Source organism: Antrostomus carolinensis, unplaced genomic scaffold (assembly GCF_000700745.2).
Source record: "Antrostomus carolinensis isolate BGI_N321 unplaced genomic scaffold, ASM70074v2 scaffold27850, whole genome shotgun sequence".
NCBI lineage: Eukaryota > Metazoa > Chordata > Aves > Caprimulgiformes > Caprimulgidae > Antrostomus > Antrostomus carolinensis.
In genome coordinates this window covers 28,318-50,302 of record NW_010288135.1, presented here as the reverse complement: position 1 = coordinate 50,302, position 21,985 = coordinate 28,318, and the positions used below count along the sequence as shown (strand labels likewise).

The 21,985-nt window shown below is 43.3% G+C and overlaps 1 protein-coding gene across 1 annotated transcript in view; it reads right to left on the bottom strand.

The window, feature by feature from the left end:
- Positions 1-21,985, bottom strand: part of LOC104523156 (unconventional myosin-X) — a gene marked incomplete at both ends in the record, with an annotated part of 37,951 nt that overhangs the window by 542 nt on the left and 15,424 nt on the right. The window contains 14 exons of the mRNA XM_010165648.1: positions 342-466; positions 1,429-1,509; positions 2,212-2,320; positions 3,851-3,933; positions 4,792-4,860; positions 8,344-8,436; positions 8,896-8,962; positions 11,163-11,263; positions 11,990-12,136; positions 15,844-15,962; positions 16,904-17,033; positions 18,411-18,514; positions 20,072-20,156; positions 20,782-20,795. Coding sequence (XP_010163950.1) covers positions 342-466; positions 1,429-1,509; positions 2,212-2,320; positions 3,851-3,933; positions 4,792-4,860; positions 8,344-8,436; positions 8,896-8,962; positions 11,163-11,263; positions 11,990-12,136; positions 15,844-15,962; positions 16,904-17,033; positions 18,411-18,514; positions 20,072-20,156; positions 20,782-20,795 — 1,327 coding nt within the window. The remainder of the gene's footprint in view (positions 1-341; positions 467-1,428; positions 1,510-2,211; positions 2,321-3,850; positions 3,934-4,791; positions 4,861-8,343; positions 8,437-8,895; positions 8,963-11,162; positions 11,264-11,989; positions 12,137-15,843; positions 15,963-16,903; positions 17,034-18,410; positions 18,515-20,071; positions 20,157-20,781; positions 20,796-21,985) is intronic.

Here is a 21,985-nt window from a genome sequence, read left to right as displayed (position 1 = left end):
AATAATCCCTCTTTCCAATATTAATCATCAACTATACTGTCCATTAAAATTTGCTTCAGCCTGCCGGATTAAAGGTTTTAAGTATGATATTTTCTTTTTATATATTATGACCAGGTGGGTTTCACAGCATCACACAAGCAAATCTGTGGCAAAGCTACAAAAAAAAAAAAAAAAAAGGACCATCTGGCTGTTTTTCCAAATCTGTCTATGATATGGGCAATAAGGGCACAGTTAGAAAAACATCCCACAAATGATCCATGTCAGGAACAGCAGAAGGAACAAATATATAGAATCATATACCTTGGGGCTGTTACAGCAAGTGGTACAATGATAGCAATTACCTGCTGAGAAAGTCCTGGAAAAGGCGCCGTATAGGGAAACCTGCTCTCCGAACTTTCACTGTCTCCAGCATCCCTGAGTACCGGAGCTGATTTAGCACCACATCTGGATTGAAGAGGTTCGGTGCCTACACAATGATCCAGATTAAAAAACAAGTAAGAATTAAGACAGAGTAAGTGTTGATCTTGGTATTACTTCTTTGCTGAACAGTGACTGTTTCTTTGAGCACAGACAGTCACAGGTTGTATATCTGTTTCTCTGTGGAAAGTCAACCCTGTATATTTGGGTATGCCAGGTGAAAAGGGGGGAGTTTGGGTGAAGGGGAAAGCAACCTCACAACACTGTATGGTGCACAAGAAGGGACGAAAGGGAGATGGATAGACCCTGGGAAAAAACAGTCTGCAGATTGCTGTCATAGTCGGATCATGGCAGTAAAGCACTGATATAATGCATTAACACATACAAAATGCAGAACTCTGGCTCAGTTCTCTTTGCAGATTCTCTCCAGTCAAACTGGAGACAAACTGCAGAATTCTTTTCTGGCATAAAACCCCCAGCAGGCTTTCCTCTGCCATATCATACACGGTTTCGAAACACACAAAGAAAATGATCAGTTCAGAGCTCCCCACCCAATCTAGTCAGCAGCATATTCTCCTGTCACAGTTCTCAATACAAGCGAGAGCCAGCCTGTCTCTAAGTACTGTGACTTGCTCATAAAGCATCCACCTTCCTACTGCACAAGCCCTGTATTCCAGAGCAAATTGTCTACAGGCACCACAAACAGGAGCAATTGCTTCTTCTGCCACAGCTCTGGGCTCTGCACAAGTCTAGTTCATCTTCCAGGCACAGAAAGAGGTGGGAATGGCTGTATCATAGCATACTCGGCATGCAGCCTTTTCATCTGATCACCAGGAGAAGGGTGTATTTTTCCTCAACTATAAAAAAACTAGAAGGAAAAAGGGAAGGTCAGGGGGAACTGCTCTTATCTCAGTTTGGACCCTGACAGAGGCGCCCATCAGGCATTTGTGCAAGTGAGCACTTCTGAAGGCCTGTGTCACATGCATACATTTTGCTGGAAGACAGACTTGCCTTTTCTGTATTTGGTTTGATGCAGCGGATGAAGAATGGGTTGGAAGTACTAAGCGTGGCCATCAGAGAATGGAGTGAATCCTAAAAAACAGCAAGACAAAACCCAAAGGATCAGTCACTACAGGAGGGAAGGGGCCTGCATTTGATGCAATAGGGTCTTCATGCCGCCTTCCCATTCCTAATGTCCTTTGATTCTGCCTACCAAAACTTGAATAACCCAGGAGACCCATTCCTGTCCAAAACATACCCACACGGACAGTTTACTCTAACACTGTTTACATGACCATCCTTATTCTCAGAGCTGTATAGCTGATGTGAGTTATTTTTACAAGTGTCTCAAATTTTAAATATAGAATACTAAAACTGTGAAACTAACAGAAGGTTTGCAGACAATCTACAGAGGTAAGATTCATACCTGCAAGGTCCCCCCAATAAGGTTTTACTGGAATTGCCACTATACCTGTAAAAGACATGACCTAAAAGGACATATACACTTAGCTGAAACACCAGACCAACATGAAATATCAAAGAACTTCAAGAACTTCATGTGCTTAGCAAAGTATTTGTTTCCTCTGCCACCCTGCTCAGTCTTAGCATCTCACATTTTACACCAGACAGAAATCCTTGGGGCAGTGGCACTGTCTTTTTTTAGCACTGCAACATTCCTGCACATTTTCAGTGCTGGACACAAAACAAGGATGAATGACTCCTCTTGGCTGCAGGCCTTGCTTTACCCATCTGCTCCTCCTCAGAAGCCTGCTGCTCTCTTGGAAAACTTCCTACCCTGAACTGTGAACTGACAGTCGGTCTGCGCCTCTGGGTGCCCATCTTCAGTGTCTCTTCAGTGCAACGACTGCAGACTCTTTCGAAAAGGTCATAGATGAAGTCCAGCCTAAGCGAGAAGAAAAGAATTAAAGAAGATGCTAGACACCCACCATGAGTGAGAAGATGGCTTTTATTGTCAGCTGCTGCCCTGTCCTAGTGTGAAACACCTAATTTTTATTTTTGCTGTGACACAGAGTGGCTGCAGGAGGCAGTTCAGCTGGGTACTTCAGTGAGGAAATTTATAATACTTTCCATGTGGCTGCCCAGACCCTGTGGGTTGCCTTGTATGCCACATTCGGCTGCAAAGCCAGAAACCCCATCTCACACTGTCAAGCAGGTTATTACACAAAAGAAGATCTCCATTCTGCAATAGCTAGGACACCTCCCTCGAGCTATATGCCCCCAGGTGAAACTACCTTGAAGGTACTCCAGCTAGACTATGTGCTGTCCGCCCTTCCCAACCTAGCTGTCATGGCTAGCATCCATGACATATTCATGCAGTTGCAACCACAGCCCTCCTGTGGCCAGAGGACTTCTAAAGCTACCCTCAGTGTAGGTCAGCTCTGGGGAATCTTCCACCATTTTGCCACTCCTTACACAGTGGTGCTGGTTCTTACGAAGTGGCACAAAGTTCTCCAGCACTTCTTGTGCCAGTTTATTGTTATTAGACTGCTTCTAGCAGAATTTCCCTTTCTGGCTTGTTGAAAAACCCTGAGTCCTTCTATTATGCTGGACAATGACGATCACAGTTCTGGCTTCAAGCCCTGTGTAAAATGTTCCCCAGATGCCACTGTCCAAGTAAGGCAGCTATGAGTAGCTCATACTCTCAGCTCCCTCAGGTTGTTTCGAGGCTGCTCACAGTGCAAGCTCTGCAGCAGGCTTCAGAGAAAATGCAATTCTGAAACAGTTTCATCAGGCTGGAGCACAAAGGCAATACATGGACTGTGGTGAGAGGCATATGGTAGAGTTGCTACTCAAAAATTTATGTTATTAAATGTTAAATGCCTCTCTCTTTCTACTAGGCCCTACCTCTGTCTTCCAGACTTTGCTCAAGGTCAAAGGCAGCCCCTTTCTCTAGGGTCACATTGCAGCACTGGGACATAATATTAGGGGCCATGCCTCGTCCCACAGCGAGGGTTCAGTCTGGCTCAGGATAAGGATGGAAGCTCTCCACTGACAAGCACACTGGAAAACAAGCAGCCTCTGAACAAAGGCTGGCATTTGACAGTATGGCAAAGAGCTTTGACTCATTCCGGGGCAAATTTGCCATTGTTGGGACAGGGAGGTAAGAGGAAGAAGAGGAAAGGGAGGAGAGAGGAGGAAGAAAATTAGCACTGCCTGGAGGGATTTCTTTCATGCTTTTATAGGTCTTTTCAAAACTGGGACAGCAAGAGTGCTGATTAAATCTGTGCCTCATCTGAGTTCTCCAGCTCTCCTTTCTTTTGCCAGGACACTTAAGCACAAAGAGAAGAATGCTAAAGAATGATGCCTGATGCTCAGACAAAAGCAACTGCTTTCCTTAGTCTGGTTTTTAAATGAACGTGGCTTAGTCCAGCCCAATAGATGTGGCCTCCTCACAAGCATAAGGGGGGCCTACCTGCTGTCTTTCAGCATGTTTAAAATGTCATCTCGAAAAGTGTCTCTGTTCTTCTCCAGAAAGCCTCGCACATCATACAGCACCTGCAACGCAGACAGAGCCACTAGAACAGTGCAGTACAAATCATTAAGCACTTCTACATTACCGTGCCAATGTACAAGACCTCCAGCAGAGCTACACAGTAATGCTCCAGGCACATGCCAAGATCCAAACTTTTGGGGTCAAAGAGCTCTAGAGCTCTGCAGTTACTGGCAAGAATGTGGCTTTTAGCCATCAATTAAAAAAAACCCAAACCCAAACCAAAAAACAGGAGCCAAGTGGAACAGCTGTAGAGATTTGCCTGGAGGGTTTGTGTGGGGAAATCCTCTGCAAGGTGTAAGGTACTTCACTTCAGGAAATACTAACTGTGCCATCCAGTGCCCTGACCTCCCAACCACTAGTGCTCAGCAGATATGATTCTAGGAGGAGGTTAGCCCTTCTTTAGTGTGCAGGTGCCCTCCCTTGACACACTTCCATCTGTTCCATATCTCTCCAAAACAAAGAGGAGCATCTAACCATGAAGGCTTGGAAAATTTTTCCTGTTTACAATAGGTATTTAGCCTTTTCTCCTCCTCCTCAAAAGTCAAATTTTCCTTGTGACTTTTACTTTGGTTTGGTTTGTTTGTGAATGTCCAAGAAAAGACAACATGAATAACAGAAATAAGGATGTATCCCCCAACCCAAAAGTTACCTACGAAACTCAAAGAAACATCCAAGCTGGAGAATATAGTACTGGAGAATGATATGCTATTTTAAGGCCATCACATTCCCTGTGCTCTGGTACAGGGCACTAACTGTGCAGAAATACACAGCTCTGAGAGATAGTCATGATTTTTGGAATCTAAAATCCAGGACCTCAAGCCCAAGTGCAAGCACCTCGCACATATACCAAGAATACCTACCTCCCCAGCATAATGTCTTATGCCAAACTGGTGGTCTGTTACCCGAGGCTTCACATAGTAGTGGTTGCTCTGCAATGAAATTTAAAAAAGTCTTCTTATAATGCCAGTGTAAGAATAAATAGGCTTAGTCAGGAACTCTGCCATGACTGTGACAATGCTGGGATGGGCAAGGACCTTAGCTGTTGCAGAGCCTGACCATATCTGCTGCAGTTATCTGCAGCTACATTACAAATACGTTATTCTAATAAGATGGAAAAATCCAGCCCTTCGAGGCATTCCTCATGTGAGCAAGGGCTTACAGAATCAAGGTTGGGCAGGCATGCCATGAATGAAATGTTAATTCTTGTGTGTCTGACACCTGAGGAGACTGGGCTCCACACAAACCATGTGGTGCAGGACACGGGATCAGGATGCAGGGAAGATGGCAGCTTTGCAGAACACCTACACATCTTTTCTTTGTCAAAGGAAATATCATACCAATCTCCTGTCTTCCTCTGTATTTCATCTTTCTTTGCACCTCTCTTCCCCTTTTTCAATATTAATTTTTCCTTTCTCTTGCTAGTTGTTCTCTCTCATTTTTCCCCTCCTTTCTTTATTCTATGAAAACAATTAACTGTGTAAGAACTGCTATGCCACTTGAGACCAACAGTCCATCCAGCTGAGTATTCTGTCTCCAGCAGTGGCTATGTAGGGTAGAGTAAGAACAAGGCAAGTAAATGACACTTTTGTCCTAATACTCTCTCAAACTCCAATTATTTTCATGAGGTCTGCCTAACTAGTAGTCACATGTGTGACTTTTAAACCCATCACATCCACCCTTAGCCATCTTTCATCCACACTGCAGGGTCCCTTCAACATAGTTTTCCATAACACTGAAGCTGTTCCAGACCTGTTGTTTACCAGATCTGATAACCCCTTCCTGAGTGGAGGGGCTCAGTGGTGTACACTGTTCAAGGTGCAGGTGATCCATGAATTGTACAGTACCATAACAATGCTTTCTGCTTTTATTCTGTTGCTTTCCTAGGAATTTCTAATACGGGATCTGGGATTTTTATTACTACTGAGCACTGTGCTGATCTTTCCATGGAACTATCCATCACAGCCTCTGTCTGGGTCTTGCTCCTGAAAAGCGGCAATCAGCTTAGGGCCCATCATTTCAAATGTGAAACTGGGACTGTTTTCCTTCGGGGACACCATTTTACATTTATCTACACTGCTTTTCATCTTCATTTTACAACCCAATCATTCTCATAAGGCCTCTTCTAGTCCAGCCTTGCCCTGTGAATCATTGGAAAACTGCCGCCTCAGTGCTCATATGGGATGAGAGTCTTACAGGGCTCCCTCCATTGAGGCAACTGACCATTTAGATTCTGTGAATTTACCCAACGGTGAAATAAGGGTTACATGCCTATCATTTCCTAGAATACTTACTAAAAATTAAAATAATTTTGCACCTTCCCAGATACAAGAACTAAGAACATTTTAAGTAAGATGTTGCACAATACTGTTAGTAATTCAGCTCTTTCGAGTTCTCTTAGCAGTACTGGGTAGATGACTTCTGGCCCTGATAATTTGTTAGTACTATTGAAAACTTCATTGTCTTTTTTCCTTTTCATATTGACCCCATTTCTTTGCTCTTCCTTTTCCTCAACCCAGTCATCTTTTTCCAGCCACAAACTTCCCTCTCTTCCACTCCAAACATGACTGTAACTAACTTTCTCATTTGGATTGGCACCCTCCTCTCCTTCTCTACCAAGCCCATATATATCATCCACATCTACAACACTTCTGGTTCCTGCTCCCATCTCCCCTATTGCTGCTCTCCCCAGCTGCATCACAGGTCATATTCTCTTAAATCCCAGGTCTACGCTTTTTGTCCTTAAGCCTATTGCAATCCACAGAAAACAGGGCTTGCTCTCTTATAAGGTCCTTCAGGCTTTCCAGCAACACTGGCTGGATGTCTTCTAGACAGCACTAGAGAATTTAACTGGTAGAAAAACCACTTTTGCCTTCATAAAGTGCAAACCCTAGAGCACTATCTACTTCATCATTCCTCCCTGCACTCAACTCCTCAGCCTCTTCCATCTCTGGAAAGCTCCCTAGAGTTCCATGTTAAATGCTATCCTCTCAAAGCAGACAGAGGTGACACTATGAACAGCTTAATGAAAAGGCTACTCAATGCACAGAAATCACCAAAAATAGCAACCAAAATGTTGTGGGGCATAAAGGAATGCAAAATAATACTGACAGTCTCATGCTGCTGTACAATAAACCACAGGTACCTTCTTACCAAGGGAACTGCATTCTGGTCTGATTATTTATCTCAGAAAAGAATAGAGAAAAAATGTAGAGGAATTCAGAGACAAACAGCAAAAAGAAAGAGGAGCTTTGAAATTTATCCATTTGGAGACAAATTGAAGAGGTTAAGACAGTTCAGAAAGAAAATTCAAAAGAAGTGAGGTATTAAAAATATCCAGAAGTTCTATATTAAAAGTTAACAAAATACCAACAACAATAAAAAGGTAAATCAAGCATTCTCATATACGTTGACCTATAATACAAAGGAAAGGCACAGTAGACTAAATTGAAGGCATCAATTTACGCCTAAAGAAAGGAAATATTTCCACAAAACTATGCATACATAGCCAACCTGAAGTCATTGCTATTTATCCAATTTGTAGTCATGAGTATTACTGGCAGAGTTAGATGCAAATATGAAAAATGAGAATATCTCCATTTATGCCAACTAAAAAAAAACTGTTATATATAAAGGATACAAATTTCTATGTTTTCAGGCTTGGATGAAGCCTGAATTAGAGGACTAGGAAACATATTAGCTGACAATGTTCTTACTAAATTAGTAAATTATTCCATAAGTCCCTGGAACAGGGTTTAATTTGCTTGGTTTTCAGTCTATTTACTATTAAGAACAGAGCGTTGGCTGCACCAGAGACAGGGTAGAGATTGCTACAGTGATCTCACTGTGGTTTCTGTGTCCCCAGGATAACTTTCTGACCTGCATGAAAAAAACCCTTCTACTCCTGTGTCCAGAATACAAGAAAGAGGAGGAAAGAATTTAATTAGTTAGGGACAATAAGAGAGCTTTCATTAAAAGTCATGAGGCAAAAGCAGTCCCCAGCCCCAGGAGACAGAGATTTGACATGCTGTGGAGCAGGCTCCTGTGAGTCAGCTGGCACGAGGAACCCATGCACACTGTGCAGCCACATCCTGTGCCTGGGGTGCTGCCTCGTGTCCTGTCGCAGACCAGCAGGACCTGACCTCCATCCCATGTTACAAATTCAAATCTCCTCTACCCACAGCCTGTGGAAGCACGCTCCCTCTATGCACGCAAGAGACTGTTTGCAGGTTTCTTCACGTATTACTTTTGTTCAGTGCAGCCTTATTAAACACTCAGAGGTTTGAGCCTAAGGCATTTTAAATTTCCTGCACAAAGCACATACTTTACTTCAACAAAACCTTCACTTTCAGTTTTGAAATGCTGATGGGACTAACGTACTGATCATTTGCCTGCTGGGTTATTTTCTTACTTACCATATGCTGGCTGTGAAGTTTTTCCAGAAGGGTGTTGTCTGTGCCTTTGGGGAATCGACTCTCTTCATTCACCAAAGCCAGTAGACCCAGTTTCTACAGCCAAACAAGAGACGGGCTTTTACAGTCAGCAGAAGCTCTAACTACACAGCACCAAGCCAAGAACCAGAGATCTGGACAGCACATTGACCAATAACCCTCAAGTTATACCCAGCAAATCTTAAGCTGAAAGCAGAATTCTGGCCAGTCAATGCATTCAGTGAGCAGAACATAAGTGGAGATTATTTATAAAAAGTTCACATTAAGGTTTTACTTTATCACTGCTCCCTGTCTAAAACTATGACACCCTCCCTAAGCTTACTCTCAACAATGAGCAGAGATCTGGTTTCTTGAGCCAGTTCTATGGCTAGAACAGCTTATACTTTTGCCAGGTCACGATGGGAAGACGATCTAAGCAACTACCTCTTTTTAAAACCAGGAAACCCCAGGGAAGGTCTCAAGACAATCAGCAGTCCCTGCTATGATCCCTGGAAACTATCATAGATAACTGCTCACCTTCTCGATAAGGTCCAGGCACTCTGCATTATCCATCCAGTCAATGGCTTCCCAGTTTATCCCTTCCCTGACAGTCAAGAACAAACAGAACAAAGATGTGAAATGCAAGATCCAGTTCCCTAAGGTGCAGGAGAAGAGAAGTAGATGAGTGCAGCAGCTGTCCCAGGACTCAAGATGATATGCAGGAATTAGGCTTTCCCATGGCTGAGGAAAAAAAATAGGACACACAATGCACTGCTAACATGAAAGAACATGGAAGTAGGAGACAGTCTTTCTTATCCATCCCACTGATTTAGACTGATGCTCACCTGGTAGTCATTGAGCAAATTCCACACCAAGCACTAAGAAATTCTACTTGCTCTTTCAGGAGTGATGAGCATCAGCCCAAGCGGTGCGATGATGGACAGTTTGCTACACAGCTTCAAGAGTCAACTGCTGACCCAACAATCTGGAAAGCAGGCCTGAAGCACATCTGCCAGAAAACTGAACCACAATTCATAGGTCCACCAGAAAAACAGACAGGAGCAACTTTTCAGGGAGAGTTTTGAAGAGGATGACTTAGATAAGCTTTGGCCTGACATGCAGGGGACCTACGGGGTGGCCCTGCATCTTTCAGAATGGGAGCTGATGTAGGTACAACAGTGTGACAAGCATGTTTTGAAAACCATCCATTAAATTCTGTAAATCTGTGCTGAATGTGCTTTCCCCTCTCTTGCTGCCTTCTTACACTCCCATAATACAGGCCATTTCTGTTTTCAGAATTCAGAGAAGCCTGGGAATCCAAGGAAGACTACAGGCTGTGTGTGAAGCTACTTACTGACATTCTGATACAGACACCTTTCAGGTGAAGGTTAATGTTTTGAAGATAGTGAAGCTGGTGTCTACAAACCCTTCAGCCTAGGCTTCATACTTTCAGGTTCAAAGCATTCAGAAACCTGTGGGCAACAGCTGGAAACAACAAAGTGGAATAATTTCTGAAGAATGGAAAGAACTATCTATCCCCCAGAAGAAACAGAATATCTTATCCATTTAATGACAAAAAATATCAGTACACAGTGTTTCAGATTTTTGCAACAATGGGTGTCAGAGAGGCCATATATTTTTACAAGAAACCCTCTTGGATTCCTTCTAAGAGCAAGAAGATCTTCCAGAATTGAAGGGAACAGAATTTTCTGAAATGAATTAAATCACAAATGAATCAATTTGTACGTAGCGCCACAGACCCCTTGTCTAACTGAATGATGAAATCTACGCAGCTACTTACTAAACCTGAGGAAGCAGAGCTGATACTTTGAAAGGTGAGCTTTAATTACATCACCCTAGAATAACTTCATGAGTAGTCAATAATATTCTCTTGTTCTTTCCAGAGTTCAGCCACAGAACTTAAACTCCTATGTAAGCATCAAGAAAAAAATCTTTTGTCAGGATGATACCATTCTTAACGCAAGCTTCCTGCAATGGCCGAATTGGCCTGAGAAGTGAGTGCATAAATAGCCTTGCAGTTTTGTAATCTTTAGAATTTAATGAATTGCCTATTCAACTGTCTCTCTTTACAAGGCTGCTCTCATTTGCCCTCACTGACCCTATTCAATTGCTTCACTGACAAACATAAAGGCTTCTGTTTCAGAGCAAGAACTGAAGTATTTGTCCAGCAGCCTTCTCTAGAAGCAGAAATACTCTAGAACATCCCAGGTACTTAACAAAATACAATCCAATATGAAGCCCACAGAAGAGAAACAGCTGTGAAGAAGGCCCCATGCTCTTTAAGCTCAGGAAACAGCCTGATTCAAATCTCCTTGCTGAGGAAAAGAGCCCTTTTCACAGCGTAGGAACATCTAGGACAGAAAAAGCTGTTGAACATCCATCTGTCTTTAGGGACTTTACTTTTTGCACACCATGATTCCACCCGCATAACACCACCACTACCACAGGGAAATCATTACTGAAGTCAATAATAAGGCCAGCAACCATGTGTTCTTATGGGTGAAAGCCCAAGATCTTCCCATTCAGCTGAGAGACAGAAGGGAATCTGGACTTTCTAAATACTACAGGGGAGAAAGCTTTTGCTTGAAGACAAAGACATAGTGACCTATGCTGGCAAAGCAGATGAACAGTGCTTACAGAGATACATCCACAGTCAGGGTTGCACTAAGGGCCAGCTGCCTCTCCTGCCTTAGTGGCCGGGACTGGAGAGCACAAAGGAGAAATGATGTCCTCCATTCTACCACCCATGAAAGCAATAGGGGGCCACTCCCTCCATTTATCACCTGTTGTATTCCAGCTGCTCCAAAGAGAAGATGTGTTTGTTGAAATACTCCTGGAGTTTCTCATTTGCATAGTTAATGTTAAACTGCTCAAAACGATTCACCTGTAAGAAGAAAGAAAGATTATAAAACTTAACATTCTTGTCCCTGGGCTCTAAGAGAACAATGGGGAAAGTGTCAGGCCTGGAATAAAGCCAGTTGAGCACAGAGGCAAGGGGTGTCAGATGGCTATGAGGAGTACAGTATGGGGAGGTCCACTAGGAGAACAGCTTTTGTAGCTCATGCAAGGCTAATTCATTAGGCCTAAATGGTAGTAAAGGATGCTAAAGACAATCACATTTCTCATCTTCTTCTTAGGGAGAAAGAAATATAATTCCCCAAGTGTTAGGTCACTGGGCTTTCTCTGCTGTGAAATACCTAAGCAGTCACTATATGGCTGCTCAACTTACATCCCTCATAAGTTGCAATCAGAAGCATTACACACAGGATTCCCAACACAAGGCAAAACAAGTGTAAACAAGCAATGTGCACATAGGAGTTGGACATTTAATTTGTATACAAGTCAAAAATTCAACATTACCTATCACAGCACATCTTCTTAGGGTCTGTGTTACAAACCAAACCTTGAACATCACCCTAATCATCACATGATTACCAGTGGCAGAAACGGACAGCTAAATATATCTTGCTGCTTGCGGAGGGAAGTGGCAGTGCAGAAATCCCAGACTGCCCTATGCTGACCTAAGAAGGATACAAACCTACCAAAATTCCTTCCTATATGCACTGACATCTCCAAAACCAACCCACCCTGCAAAAGACAAAATCCTGACCTGAAAGTTCTCGAAGCCAAAGATATCCAGGATTCCCACAGACTTAAAGTTTTCCTTGCCTTTGATCTTCGTATTAATCTTGCTAATGAGCCACGAAAAACACTGGGAATACAGCGCCATAGAGAGGGAGTCCCTGGAGTCAGCTGCCTGTAAATGCAGAGAGAAAAAATGAGTCACAGGAATAAGAGAAAGCATAAGGGGAACTACGAATCTCTATGGGACTTCAGGTTCCTCCACTCCTCTTTAGATGTCTCGGCCTCCATACTTGTGCATGGTGCAGTATTTATATGTACAGTCAATATTCAAGTTTGCAAATAGCCTAGCCACACATAGAGGTATCACGTCTGAACTTTGGGCAACTGAACTTGAGAGGCTGAAGGAAGTAGCAAAATCTTTGACATCTTTTGGAAAAATGCTGGGGCAGGGAAGGTCACAAAATACCTCATGACTAAGCCTGTAGCAGTCATTTGCATCACCTGAGACATCTGCAGTGACAGACAAGGTATCTCGGTTCAGTACTCCTAGTAGAGCTGTCAAATGGGTGTCCACTCAGTTTTTAAAAAACTGGTAGGGCAGGATTTAATAGAGCATTCTGTCACAAAAATCCCCTCTCCAAAACTTCCCTGGAAACAGCATGATCTTACTGGAAGACAGGGTAGGCCAGCTAACAGACAGGTTACATGCCCCAGAAGAGCATGGGTTGAGAGACTTTTCTGGAGCTGACCCAGCATCCCATGCAGCAATCATAACCAAGTGTCATAGGTGGAAAAAATGACTTAAACTGTGATCACTAGCAGGCAGCAAATAATTGGGAGTAGGTAAGCATATGGATGAATGGCCAAAATTGAACTTTCAAAATCTCAAGCAAAAGCCTGCTACTTGATAGCTGTAACAGGAATGGGCTGGTTATCAGTTTTGATAACACTTGGACTAAAAAAAAGTGGCAAGCCCCAAATCCTCCAGTTAATAAAAAGACATGAGACAGAACCACAGATTAAGAGGCTGACTGCATGCTATCCTGCACATACACTATTTAGACTGGGAAACCAGGGCTTAAGGTTCTGGAAAGAAGAGGAGGCCAAAACTAAGGGGTCCCAAAAAGCAGATGTGATCCCAGAGAGTATAAAAAGGGGCCAGGAAAGATGGTGGCAAAGATCTTGACTGGAAGTAAGATGCTGGAAGTGGGGAAGGATCCTGGAGATCAGAGACATGTGGAGAGAAATGTCAGGGTATGCCCAAGGACCTTGGCTGGTAATTCCTGAGACTTGTAACTGCAAGGAACTACACAACATGAACCAATACAACTTCCTGCCCAATCCTCCTGGCCAAGCAGCAATCTTCCTACTGGGAAAAGAAGTTGACATCTAGTGAACATAATGCTGAGGGGTAAAGTGAACAAATATCAATAATCAAGTATGGGAAAACCTATCATCTTATAATTTCATAAATAAACTGCAGTATCTAGATCAATTACAGGTTGTTTACTCTGTCTCGCCTGTGACACCAGGGTAACTCCTTCAGTAGGCCTGACCAGCAATGACAGAGATCTTCCAAATGCACCCTCATCCTTTTCAGTTTTACAAGCCTGAATAACATGACCTCTCCTGTTCTGCTTTGCTAATGGCACAGGCCAACTGCCTCTGAATCCTCCCAGCAAGCTTCTGAGGCCCAGCCTGCAAGATCCTCCTTTTCACTCAATCTCACCGTTTTTTTCCTCCTTTCTCCTCCTAGGTAGTATCTCCTCTCCAGCAACCCAAGACCAAGGACACAGCAACCTCCCTTCTCTAAGAAGTGAACATTTCAAAGTGTGGGCACACACACCTTTTCTGGGTATGTCTTCCCTCCATCAGATGATCTGTCTTACGCGTTGGTACTCAAGGCCATGCCTCTGTAGTGTCTCTGGCTACACAGTAAGTTGGATTCATTTTCCAGGAACAGGACCTTCTCATCCAGCTGTAAGCAAAGCTGCTTTCCCCACAATATGGCTCAAATGAGATTCTCAAAGGCTCCTTTCATCCTCCCAGCTTTGCCCGCCTTCAGGCCAATTCATCCATTCAGCCCACTGAAATGTCAAAGCTCAGATGGGTAACGAGCTCGTTACACAATGAGAAATCCCTGGCAGCTCTATCAGTGCATTCCCACAACAACAAGTGGGAATAGGTGGGCACAGTACACGAGGGCTTAAGTGGGAAGTCTTTACAGGCGCAGTGTTCAGTGCAGCAGGCTCACCTACCGAAGCCAGCTAAGTAGCAGCATCCACTTGCTATAACCATTTTCTTGCAGTCTTAGTACTTCACTGGGCTGCAAGCAGTAACTGTGGGATCCAACACGCACAAATGTTAGGAATAGCTGTACTATTGGGGAAAACTGTTCAGGGAGGCTCTTGTAAATCCTACAACTGAACACTGTTGCCTGGACTGCATGGAGTGTCTCTGGCATTATTTGTTATCCATCCTTGTGCACTGATATAGAAAGATGTGGCTTATTTAGGACAGAGAGCTGAGAAGAGGAACTGTGGTACTGGATATTGGGGATATCTACTACAGACTATGGGCTGAAAAATAACTGTCACACAATTTCATTGCAAAGAAAGGTCATAGACTATGAAAAAAAGATACCATTTCTTAAAGGCAAAGTTTAGTTTGTGATATATTAGAAGGTGTGTTTGCAGCAAGAAAAGTGACTGCTCTGCTGAATCAGCACTGCTGAGACTTGAGCCTAAATAGAGTGTTCAGCTATAGGCACTCCACTTCTTGAAAGATGCAGGAAAACAGAGACAGAAGAAGAAGAAATTTAGAAAATCACTTAAAAGGAAACATTGAAGGAACTGGATTGTTTAGCTTAGAAAAAAAGAACACATGAAAAATTTCCCAGAAGCAGAAACTTATAAGGTGGACAGCTGGAATGTCAAAGGTAAACTAAATACGAGGAAAATCTTTTCAGCTCCTGACTCCACTGCAGCTAGAGCAGGATACCTAAAGAGACTGCGAAATTCCTTCCATGGGAAATATGAAGGAAAGTTAGACAGACATCTGTCAGAAAGAATCTAGTAACTCTGGTTTCTCTGCCAATATAGGGGCTGGATTGATAACCCTCTGCAATTCATGCCAGCACAAGATTTCCATTACAGATGTTCATTTTGCTATAACATGATGCTTATTCCATCCTAGTAATGTTATTCCTTGTTTCCCAGTGTCTTGCACTTTATTAATGCCAGAAGATTTTCTACAGTTATCTGTGCATGGACCTAAAACACCAAGAGTGCCCTCAAGTGATCAGCAGCACCACAAGTTAAAGTCAGTATACACAAAACTATAATGAACCACAGAAAAATGCAACAAATAAACAGGACTGGCTCCAGCATGCAGTGCAGGTTCAGAAGATGAGAACTACATATCAGTTTATTTGACCCTGGATACACAAAGAAGCTACTGTGGGATAACAACCTACTATCTGCTGGACGTTTCATGAAAACTGTGTGCAAGCTTTTATCTTCCAGTAAACGCAATGTAACCTGGGAGTTCTGCAAGGTAAAAACATCCACACATGCAATTACCACAAAGCATCTAATGTACCTTCTGCATGACACAAGCATGACCAATTCCTGGTGAGTGACGGTGAATACTTAAAAACAGTATTGTGCACTGCCATTTGGTGAACTCCCTGTAAAGCCTAAAAAGCAGAGTCAACACTGGGACCTAAACTACCAATAAGGACAAAATACTTGAGGACACAGATGAGCACCTAGGGAGTGTAAGAGGAAACCCTAAACTTGAATGGATGATACAAGAGGGAGATGGAGGGCCTGGAAATGCACAAGTGGCAGAAGCAATAGCATACACTAGGACACCTACCTGCTCCACAGTGAGAGGGGAGCTGATCTCTTCCCCACGCAGGATCATGGACCTCTGTGTTAGTACTTCGGAAAGCTGGAAGGCATCTAAGCCCAGGAGGTCACTGGCAATGTTCAGCACTAATAACAGAAGAGGACACACTTTTTTCTCCTGCATGCATCCCCATCGCTCATGGGAGATGCATATTCTGCAGCTAAGTGAGGAAATCCCAGGGACTCCTACAAGGCAAGTGACTAAGCCCCAGCACAAAACACGCCCCCCTTTACTTAATTCTCTTTGGCATACCCAAAACTGTAAGCTCACATATCCAGTCTGAGGCAGGGTCAGCATTCATTACAGGCCACAGTCAGACACTCACATAAGTCAACCTTTCTGGTGGCAACAGGAAGAGCAAAGCATTGTGTAAAGCTCAGCACAAGTAAAATATTTATTGAATGAGAAGATATGTTTTCCTAAAGGCACAATAGTGCAGTCTGAGCGTGGGATTGCTAAACTTGCATGTCAAGAAGAGATGCAATTAACTTAAGACTTGAAGCACTCATAATATATATTTATTGCTTCTGTCTGTTTAGGGATTCATTTTACCAGAGCAGCTCAGATTGGGTAACTGTATCAGAGTGCACACTAGCAGATGTTTCAAAGGAGAACATGGGCAAGTCTGTAACTTTTACCTCAGACTCCTCCCTGTTCCTATTTCTTCCTGCTTGTTCAATGCAAAAGAGAAACTGTGATACTGTGGACTCAGTCTGAGAGTATCCAGAACAAATGGACCACAGGTCCACAGCCCAACTAAATCATACTGGTGCTCTGGAGCCATGCATCCTTGGGCACACACACCTTTTCTGAGTATTTCTTCCCACCATCAGATGGTCTCTCTTACTAGTTGGGACTGAGAATGCCCTCAAGGCATTCAATGTTTTGCAGAGTTAAACTGCAGGGAATCTTCTGGCAAAGGCACTGCAGACCAGCATAGCAGAGGGAGAAATGACAATGGAATGAGCTTCAGTGGAGGCCTTATGGGGCTTTGCATGGTCTACCAAGTTGCTAGGATCCCACTTACCTGCTTTAGTTGTAATCTGGGCCCCACCAGCTGTCATGAATTCAACATTTCCCAGATGAAGTGTGCCAGAAAGAAGTTTGAAGATGTCTCTGATTTCTTCAGTGCTGAAGTCCACCACCTTCATAGCAGTCTATGCAAAACCATACAGCTAATGTTGGCTGTACATACAGCCACAGTGCAATGCAACCACCACACTCATGCCCATATAAGATGTAAAACTCAGAAATATACTCATCATGAATCAAAGTGAAACTTGGGAATGGCACAGCCTCTCTCTCAGCTATACATCTGTCAGTGACCTCCACTGTCTCCCATTCTCTCCTTCATTTACCCCATCCCCATCTAAGGCAGGTGGGCATTTGCCCTATCCTCAAGTTGGACTTTGCTGCTGCCTTTGCCTTTCTGTCACAGGAAGAATGTGTTTATCTGTGCCTGTGTGAGGAAATCCTTCCCTGAGCACTGGCAGTACAGATGTCACTGGACTGCTTCCACATTCTGCCTTATTGTCTTCCCTGAAGGACAGATCTGTACAATATACTTAATTTACTCTGATCCACGTAACCCCCTTAATTTATTCTAGCTTAGAATAGTAGATTTATGCAGCAAGATTTAAAACCAGGCTTTTGGCATTACCTGCTAGAAGGTTAGAAACAGGTTACCAGACAGTGAGGAAGTACAGCACATTCCCTATGTCTTAGTGCATCTGAGTCTGGGTCTTGGGCTTAAAGAGCTAGGACCTAGTTTTCATGCATTTGCCCTGTCAGTGAGACATTCCAGGGTTCTAGTTCTCTTCCTTCCTCCAGGCCTCTCCTCAGCTGAAGTATAAATGCCATATTGCCATTCAAACCTCTGCCGTGCAGGAGATATTTCCTTTCCTTAAATCACACCTAAGCAGGAGCTGTTGAAATCCTAAGCTGACTCCTCTCACCTTGCCTATCTGGTTTCACCTACGTTATGAGATCCCTCAGGCCAATCAACACTTATCAAACAAAACACAAATTGCATATTCATCCTGCTAAACCCATAACCTCTGGTGAAGTTACAGATGTCTACTGAAATCCATGTTGTATTTCAGAATTTGCACAGGTGATCCAACTTTACTAAAAAATTTCTGGAGAACACTACTTTCAGATCAAACTGTTCCCCTTCTAACGGTCAGTGTGAGGTTTCCTGCATCAAGCCATCAGAGGGCTCCCAGGAACCATTACGTGGTGGAGGGCGAGGTTCATGAGGTTCAAAGTCTCCATTATTCTAAACTATTATTCATCCTTGACTGTTTCCCAAATGCCCCCATTCCAGTAGACTAAAACCACTCTTCAAACCTCTTTTTTACCATTAAAAAAAAAAAAAAAAAAAAGGTAGAGCTGAGTTTCAGACTCGTTGAACACCAAATTTTGAATTTTGGCTTAGGGCAAATGAATTCTGCCTGCAAGATCTAGACCCTGCAGCGCGTTTAGCCCATGAGATTTTGACCAAGACATTCAGGAGGAGTTAAGACAGGACTCACCATGACCTTACTGAACATCTCTGTGTCATTCAGGTTCTCGTCAGTCACACAGCCAGACTGGTTCAAGTAGCGATAAGTCTCTGGCTCAGAGAGGGATAGACTCTCTGCAATAGAGGAAAAAGAGGCAGAGAGGAGAAAGACAACAATTTATTTAGCAGTCAGCCTTTTCATTCCATGATCCTGGTCCCCAACACAGTGTGTATGTTTACCATAGGGAGCAAAATTATTTAGAACAGCCAAATTCCAAGCTGCAGAGTCACAGAAGAATATTTCAATACTGAACTGACTCAGTAAAAATTTACAAAAGATTAAATTAAATCTTGTAAAGTTTACAGAAAAATAGGCTTAACTATATACTCCTCTGAATTAGGAATCACCGCTTGAGACAGAGTTCAGAGAGTCACAATAAGATTTCTGAAGACATCAACTCAGTGCTGAGTAGAGTCAAAAACTGAATACAGTTTGGTTCCTTCAGTTTTAGAAGGAACACAGAACAAAACATAAAAACAGAATCAGGTCTCTGCGTGTATCTTTTGCACAACCAGATCTTAAACACTATCGGCACATTTGATCTCCCATTTCAAAACAGACAGAGAACTAAAAGATCTATGGAGAAAAGAGACAAGAATGATCAAGAGACAGAAACAAATTACAGATGAGGGAAGTGAAGCAGCCTGGGACACCACCTTGGAAAGAGAGACGGGGAAGAATAGCAGAGATCTGCTGAAGAAAAGAACCTTTTTCATATGCTTTCCCTAAGTACCTTCCTCACCTCCCAGGTGGGGACCTGATAACCATGGTCCCCACTATTGCCTTGTGCTTTAGATGGATCTCTGAATTGACCTATGTGGCCAGTCCTGCATGAAGTCCCTAGAACTGAAGCCCTACTCCCTTCCATTCTGTGTCAGGCCCAATTCTTCCATCTGATTATTCTAGCACACACAGAACAAAGGCACAAAGAAACTCCCCAGCCCCTCAAAACCAGCGTGCAACTGTAACATGTTCCTGCCCATCTATGCGACCTCCTCAGCAGACCATCAGTGCTCAGCAGTGCCCAGGCCAGACACACACAAATGTCATTAACGGAGTGCTGCACTACAAAGAGGATTCTTCTACAGCCTGCAGCTGCTGCTTTCTCTGCATGCCCTCTTCTCAACACACCTCTCCCTTCCCCATGTACAGAGCTATAAACCCTTTGCTCAGATACTAGACATGTTTTTACTCTAGTCCTGCTACTGCCTTGCTGGTCCTCTAATTCTTATGTCTCCTATTACCTATACTGAAAGTTTTTTGTAAAAGTATGTCTGACAGTCCAACCTTTGAACTCCTTCAACAACTGCCATCAGTATCTGAATCAAGACTCTTTACCCTTTCTTTGCCTCTAGCCAGTTTCATTACCTCACCTCTCTATATCCCCTCTTCACTTTGCAGACTTTTCCCTCCAGCTCAGAATGCCTGAAGTGTCTTTTCTCATACAGCATTTCTATCATCCTCAGCCTCTTTCTCTCAGCTCCTGTTTCTGTTTCCCATGAAATCACCATATGGCCTTCAAGTAAAATTATACATCAGGTATCTGAAATATCATGCTCTAGTTGTCTTACACCTTCTTCACATGCTGAACTAGAAAGAGGACAGAGCCATATCCCAGAAAATTAAATTACCTTTCAGCTCCCCGCTCACACCAGCTAGCAGAGCATAAAAGATGTGGTAATTCCTCTCTCCAGGGTTCTGATGTACCACTCTGTTCTGAAACAAAGAATACAGGAGTAGCCAGTAGAAACTGATCACACTTGTGGTTGCAAAGGCAAAGAGTGGACCAGGACACAGGAAAATTTCCGGGGCCAATGCACAAGAGGGGCTTCTTCCAGTTTAGTGATGGTGTTGCCTAAATAAGATCTTGTCATGTGTGGCTGTGCAACTGAGCACATACAGACTTCTCTGAACTCAGAGAGTGCACGCACGGACAAATTGAACCTTGTCAGTTCTGCCCCTGCTCCTCAGTGAGTTACTGAGTTCAAAGTAAACTACATCAGAAAAGTGATGTCTGCATTTGGAGTTGTACCTCCATATTCCTCTCTATGGAATTGAGTTCCCAAGTACTTGTTCTCTCTTCCTTTCCCCTTGGTAAAGTTTTTTCTTGGAGTTTCTCTGTAATGCAGAGTATTTATCAAAGACAGGAGAACGGGCTCTGATAAATATAGAACAAACATTGTTCCTTTTCCTCACTTGGGACAGTTGCAGTAGTTAACATCTAAAGCGCTAATGTCTATGTGCTGTGATGGAAGCAGCATCATCCAGTAGGAGAACTGGCACTGCCCCACCACAGTAGGAGGAGGGGGCTCACCCAGCAGTCAGTAGAGGTGAAACATACCTTTTCCAGTAAATCTGAACACCATGTTAAGGAGAAAACATTCAAATGACATATGCACAGATCTCCTGATGACTGGCAAAGAATCTGTTAGACACACTGGGATGAATCCTGTAACAAGCAACAAATAATTAAATAACTGATGCTTTGGAAAGTGGACCAGGAATGGTCGCAAACATCATCTGGGAACCTCCTTGCTACTCCTTGTCCACAAAGGTATTATGTGCCAAAGAGATATATAAAAGGGCAGGGTCAGATAGAGCACAGGACCTGCACAATGGTGAGGTGACCTAACAAAGGATGAGCCACATTAGGGACACTTAGAAAGATTAGAGAGGCTGCTCCGTGGCCTGTATTGCACACAGCAAGTCTTGCATCAGTTCTCATTGCTTCTGCAAAAGACCACTATCTTATCTACCGACAGCACGAAGAGCAGAGACTAAACAATCCAAGCCTGTTATTTACAACAGTAGTAAATTCATCTGGCTAATACTCCAGTGGAAATTGGTGTGGTTTGCAGTCATCAGCAGCTTTGAACATCAACATCCAGAAATGTCGCTAGGGCAGCTTTAGCTGCCTCAAGTAGACAAAAGGTATGTAAAACCTTTGGGAGAAGGGTACATGGGCGTAGGGGGAAGAAAGTGGCCATGTCACAGCATAATTTGACTATTTGCAGTCTTCCTTGTTCTTGTTGGGTCCCCAGAGAAGTGGTCATGGCACCAAGCCTGTCAGAGTTCAAGGAGCCTCTGGACAGTGCTCTTAGTCATATGATTAATTTTACATAGTCCTGTGAGGAGCAGGGAGTTGGACTCAATGATCTTTATGGGTCCCTTCCAACCTGAGATACTCTATGATTCTATAATTGGGGTTCCAAGGTCCACTGGAGACGGGCAGCCCAAAACAGGGAGTCACAATTGGCCCTCTAAATTCCTGTTCTCATCTGTATCCAAATATTGTGCAGACCATATTGATTCTTAGCTTGGTCTCACTTTTCTAAATCATTAATTCATTGGCAGAGCTAATATCAGGGAAAAATCTTCTGGGAAAAACAGGATGCAATCAACACGAGGGCACCAAATTCTAGGGATTTAAGTATCAAGTGTTGTGATTGCCAAAGTGAAAAGTCAGACTATGTCCCTACCTAATGTAGTACCTAGACAAAACATTTCCAGAGTTAGGTGCTGCAGAGCCACAAAACAAATACTTC